At 41.7% G+C, this 6387-nt stretch overlaps 1 protein-coding gene across 1 annotated transcript in view; it reads left to right on the top strand.

Annotated features, from left to right (window-relative positions):
• Positions 1 to 4800, top strand: part of TXK (TXK tyrosine kinase) — a 41671-nt gene extending 36871 nt beyond the window's left edge. Inside the window, exons 13-14 of the mRNA XM_043438825.1 lie at positions 1328 to 1485; positions 4136 to 4800. Coding sequence (XP_043294760.1) covers positions 1328 to 1485; positions 4136 to 4204 — 227 coding nt within the window. The 3' untranslated portion in view covers positions 4205 to 4800. The remainder of the gene's footprint in view (positions 1 to 1327; positions 1486 to 4135) is intronic.
• The last annotated feature ends 1587 nt before the right edge of the window (positions 4801 to 6387 follow it).

A 6387-nucleotide genomic window follows, 5' to 3' on the forward strand; every position in this document is an offset into this window, starting at 1 on the left:
CCAAAATCACTGCAGATGGTGATTGCAGTCATGAAATTAAAAGATATTTACTCCTTGGAAGGAAAGCTGTGACCAACCTAGATAGCATATGAAAAAGCAGAGACATTACTTTGCCAACAAAGGTCCATCTAGTCAAGGCTATGGTTTTTCCAGTGGTCATGTATGGATGTGAGCGTTGGACTGTGAAGAAAGCTGAGCGCCGAAGAATTGATGCTTTTGAACTGTAGTGTTGGAGAAGACTCTTGAGAGTCCCTTGGACTGCAAGGAGATCCAACCAGTCCATCCTAAAGGAGATCAGTCCTGGGTGTTCATTGGAAGGACTGATGCTGATGCTGAAGCTGAAACTCCAGTACTTTGGCCACCTCAAGTGAAGAGTTGACTCATTGGAAAAGACCCTGATGCTGGGAAGGATTGGGGGCAGGAGGAGAAGGGGATGACAGAAGATGAGATGGTTGGATGGCATCACCAACTCTATGGACATAGGTTTGAGTGAACTCCAGGAGTTGGTGATAGACAGGGAGGCCTGGCGTGCTGCAATTCATGGGGTCGCAAAGAGTCGGACACGACTGAGCAACTGAACTGAACTAAACTGAATGCTGGTTGTAGAACAATTTGAAACCCTTGAGTTTTACCTGACCACCTGTCTTTCATCCTCACTGGACAGTGAGCTTCTTAAATTCTTAAGAACTTGGACAGATTTCAATCTTAAGAATTCTGTGGCTCTAGCATAAGGGTGGAGTCTGATGAATACATAACACATATTTGTAGAATAACTGAATAATTAAATAAACTCAAATTGAGAGACTTGAAGGAGCTTCATCAGCCATCAGTGATTTTTGAACACCTGCTTATTTAAACAGAACCCCTGCCAGATTTTCTGGGACTCTCCTCAGCAGTCTTTCAGTGGAGAGAGGGAAATGGATGCCATCTACTGGTCAGGAGTTTTCCTGGCCTTAGCAGGCAGCAGGGGATTACACAATATTGCCATTTTCTATGGAATGGTAGAAAGTTTCATTGATGTCAGGGTGTGGAGACATGAATAGTACTTTGAATTAAAGATGTTTCAAGCATTTTCTTCCAATAAGGAGGCAGTTAGGACCAACAGAAAAGGGAAGGAATTGTTTTCCCTTGGAATATATTCAGTTTGATGACCTCTTCAAAACTAAGATGCACAGGATCTGCTTCCTGGATAGAACTGCAGTCATTGTGGATGATTGTAACTCCATGGCTGCAGGAGGGAAATAATGCCTTGTAATTAGAAACTGCTCTTTCAGTTCCAAGTAACCACCTCTCTCTAACTTCTTATTTTTATGTGTTTTATTTTCAGGAGTTTTGATGTGGGAAGTTTTTTCAGAAGGAAAAATGCCTTTTGAAAATAGGTCAAATTTGCAAGTTGTGGAAGCTATTTCTAAAGGCTTCAGGCTGTACCGACCTCACCTGGCACCAATGTCCATATATGAAATCATGTATAGCTGCTGGCATGAGGTGAGTGCCCTTACTTTCCTGCAAAGGTTGGCAGTTCCCACATCTGAGAGCAGATTGATTATCACCCATGTTACCCCAGGATTCTGTCATGGCAGGAAAAAGGTTTCTATTTCTTGATAATTATCCCTGAGAGCAGAAGTACTTCCACAACAAAAATCATTAACCCATTTTAACAGTGGCCGTTCAACTGAGGAATTCAGTACCTTTTGTAAGTCTTATCTTTCCAAAATTGGTTCCTACAGAAACTCTCAATGTTGTTAAAGCCTCAGTGATGAGAGGTTTTACTCCTTTTAAGAACTTCTGGGTGGAAACTAAGGGTGGAATCAGACTTGTCAATTTTCACGTCGAAAGAAAAGGATGGTGTTTTTATTTACTTCACTCTACTCTAATTTGTCTTGCTTTTTCAAGGCTAAGAGTAATGGGTTTCATCTCTCCTGTGGCATTTGAGACTCCTGATAGAGAGATTAAACAAGAATAGGAATGAAGACAGAAGTGTGCCAGGAACTTGTACTCAGAAAACACTCTCTCAGAAGGCCAGTTTCTCTTTTACTTGAAATGCCAAGCTTAAAAATAAAGCCAGAAGGGTTCACATCCCACCTCTGTCTTTTCTGGGCACAACTCAACACACCCCTCCCCATCATCAGACTCCGCTGTGACTTTGACAGTTCTTCTCTCTTTCCAGTTGACAGTTTCAGCCCAGAATAACTACAGCTGGATGAGGACTTCCTCCTGGCCAAAAAAGAAATCACTCAACTTCCAATTCACAAACACTAAAAAAAATTCAGTATTTCAGAAGTAACATGGTTGTTTCCATCCCAGAGAAGTATTAATTTTATAAATATCCCCAGTGTATGAAAATACTTCACATATGATTAACTGCTCTGCAAGGAATCTTGAAAGACATAAAAAAAAAAAAAAGTAAGCTGTTTGTAGCAAATAGATGTCTGAAGAGCATCTTTGCAATAATAAAGTAAATAGCTCAGGAATATACATGTTTAAAAGCAATATACTTGTACAGGCACATACAATATAATCCTTATTGAGATTTTACATATCTGTGGGAAGGAGACAAAGAAAGGAGTAAATGAGATGCTGACAAGAGGACCAAGCAAACAAGGAGCTTAAGCGTCTCTAGACTCAAACACGGCCACGTCGGCGTGGTTACACTTGTGTCATTGGCTCTGCTCCTGGCACGGCCTCAGCACCAGCAACAGGCTCCACTCTTTATCCTTGAAGTCTCAAGGAAGACTCTCACATGTGCTCACGTACCCTTCTATTCTGTCCTTTAATTTTTATATTTTATCTACTCTATTTAAAAAATTTAGTTTATTAAGCCATAGTTGACTTGCTATGTTGTGTATTAACTGCTGCTGCACAGCAGAGTGATCCAGTTATACATGTGTGTACATTCTTCTTATTCTTTTCTGTTATGGTTTATCACAAGAGATTGAATATGGTTCCCTGTGTATACAGTAGGGCCTTGTTGTTTATCCATTCTTTATATAATAGTTTGCACCTGCTAATCCCAAACTCCCAATCCATCCCTCCTCCACTCCCCCTCACCCTTGGCAACCACAAATTTGTTCTCTATGAGTCTGTTTCTTTTTTATAGATAATTTCATTTGTTTCACAGTTTATCCTACACATAAGTAATATCATGTGGTATTTGTCTTTCTCTTTCTGACTGACTTCACTCAGCATGATAACTTTAGGTCTACTCATGTTGCTGCACATGGTATTACTTTCTCTTTTTTATGGCTGAGTAGTATTCCATTGTATATATGTACTTCCTCTTTATCCATTCCTGCATTGATGCACATTTAGGTTGTCTCCTACTCTGTACTTTTATTGATGCCATCTGTTTACAAGCCACTAGGCATGGTGTCTCCCTACTAACCCTGTTGCCAGGGACCTCTACTACTATGAATATTTCTATTTCCCATGGATTTCCAAGATGCCATGGAGCTTCCTCATGGAGTCAAAGTCAAACCGCATCCCACTGTGAAATACAAAAAAAGGCTATAATCTTCACGGCTGGGAAGTTATTGACTGAGCCTTAAGACAACACAGTCAATGCTTCAAGACCTGAAAATGCCCTCATGGAAATACGCCTTTGCTTTCTGACTAAAATCTGTCTTTCTACAGGGGATCAGGTATAGTGAATAACTGGGGCTGAGCTTGGGGATTTGGGACTCTAGAGGCCCTTCTCTCCCAGCTCTTCCTTTATTCCATGCATATCAAGTCATCCAAATAGATCTCTAGGGCAGATCTATGGAACGTTCTGTGGTGATGGAAATATGCTATCTGCATTGTCCAACAGGTCAGGCCATACTGGCTATCAAAGAATTGAAAAGTGGCTAGGGTGACTGAGAACTGAATTTTAAGATGTATATAATTTCAGTTAATTTAAATAGCCACATGCGGCTAGTGTTTGCATCTCTAGCCATTTTATTTTTGCAGTAATCTCTTCCCTTATATTTTCACACCCCTGCCTCGCTCAACTGCTGTTCATGCCCTGTGTATCAGCCAAGATATCTGTCTCTTCTGTTCGTGGTGAAGCAGCCTGGATCCAGGTCCTGCCAGCAAGTTCCAGAGCTGGTCTCTGTGTGAGTCTTAAACTAAATTGACCGCCTCCAATTCCCTTTTCCAGAAACCTAAAGGCCGCCCGACGTTTGCTGAGCTGCTGCAAGTTCTTACAGAGATTGCAGAAACCTGGTGACCTAAAAGGACTGCCAACCCAGAGGATCATCCTGCAAGACTGTCATGAAAGGAAACCCCGGGTGAAGTCACTGATGGTGGATATCACCCTTTAGAGCCACTGACTGAGAAACAGTGCAAAAATCACAGGCTCTTCCAATTTCTTAAAGCTTGACAGTATTCTGACAGTAACTTTTCTACATGTATGTTTGAGAGTGACTTCTAAACTTGGATTTTTCTGTAATATTCTTTATGTCTCATCAATGAAGAATGAAAAAATTGCTCCATGGTGGTCATTATAGTGGCTGCTCTTCATGAGAAGCGCCCTGAGAGTCCCTGAGGTTACATGAAAACCTTATCCTTTACTTTACTGAGGACACTGCTTTACTGAAGAGGAGTGGATTTTTTTTTTTTTTTTACTTTGGTGGCTCATGCATAGAAGATGAAAATAAATTCTGCCAAATCCTGGAATAAAGGAGCCTCCCCTGCAGGATGTCATGCTTTTGAGCTGTACAGATCTTTATGAAAAATGCACCTTTACAAACCACATGAGTGGGCATTCTGGAACTGTCCTTCATAATCTTCCTTATGTTATTTAATAAACTATTTTTGCACAGATTTTATTATTTCAGCAGTTTCCTGTGCTCCAGTATTGAACACTGTTACAGGAGAAAGTCCTTTGAACAGGACCTGGTGAAGTTTCTGTTTCTAGTGAGATCCACTGTCCAAGACAATTCAGAACCTGCATCTCAGTTCTGAGATTTCACACTTGGTAACTGTGAAACTGGATACTAGAGGAAGCCTCATTTTGTCATAGAAAGTACCTCTGGCACCTTCTAGAAGATGACTTGCTTTTTCCATAAGAACAAAAGGAGGCAAAAGCAAGATATTCAAATGTTATACAAATTCCACTATTTCTGAAGTCCAGGGTTTTAGATTCAAAATGAAATAACCAGTAATCATCATTAAACCTTAATTTTTCACATACCATTTGCAGGAATGATTGGAAATTGATCTTCGTCATCCTCAGTGCTTCAGAAGTATTGGGTTGGCTGAAAAGTTCATTCGCTTTTCAGCCAACCCAATATGTAGGGGAAAGGGTGCTGCAGAAAGCGGGAGTCATTACCATAAGGTTTAACAATGGGAGGGGCTCTCTAGGTGGCACTTAGTGGTAAAGAACCTGCCTGCCAATGCAGGATGTTTGATCTCTGGGTCGGGAAGATCCCCTGGAGGGGGTTCATGGCAACACCTTCCAGTATTCTTGCCTGGAGAATCCCCTGGACAGAGGAACTTGGCAGGCTACAACCCATAGGATCACAAAAATTGCTGGACACAGCAGAGCACACATGCACTTGGAAATAGAGACTGAGAGCTCTGGGGAGGAGCAAGTAATAGATGCGGGAAAGAGAATCAGAAAACACCCACCATTCTTCTCTTCCCAGTGACTCTCTCGCTTTTTTGGCCATTTAACAGCATCCTCCCTAGTAACAACTTGGAGCTGTTCAGCTATGATCCCTATTTCCTTAAGGCAGATTAGCTCAAGCGTGACTGATAAAGTCGGGGACTTTGTCAGTATTAAGTGCCAGTTGGCCAGGTTTGTTTTTCTCTAGCACTTTAATGTTTCAAACTGATCTGGGGTAATTTTTCTCACAACTAAAGAGAAAGCTTTAGCAGTAAATGAGGATCTTAAGGAGAAGCTGAAAGTCTTTTATAGATGCCTTCTTTTAGTGCCGGTAGTGATGGGTTTGGTGACTTCCTGTATGATGAGTTGTCTGGGAAAGCTGAAAATGTAGGTGAAGAATCGGCTTGGACTGAAGCAGAGTGGTTTCCTTCTGTCACTTGTGCATATCCACTCACTGACCTCATCTCCTGCTCCTCCCCCGTTCACCCAAACTGTTCCTCGAACATTCCAGGCACCTCCTCACTTCAGGGCTTTTGCACCTGCCTGCCTTTTATCAACATGGCTTGCCTCCTCATGTCCTCAAGACTATTGCTCAAATGTCACCCTCTCTGTTACGCTTTCTTTAATCATCCTATTTAAAAAGATAACGCCACCATGGACATTCCCCGTCTCCTTTTTCCATATAGTTTTTATCTATAGCTCTTCAGTTCAGTTCAGTTCAGTCGCTCAGTCGTGTCCGACTCTTTGCGACCCCATGAATTGCAGCACGCCAGGCCTCCCTGTCCATCACCAACTCCTGGAGT

Source organism: Cervus canadensis, chromosome 19 (assembly GCF_019320065.1).
Source record: "Cervus canadensis isolate Bull #8, Minnesota chromosome 19, ASM1932006v1, whole genome shotgun sequence".
In the NCBI taxonomy this organism is placed as follows: Eukaryota; Metazoa; Chordata; class Mammalia; order Artiodactyla; family Cervidae; genus Cervus; species Cervus canadensis.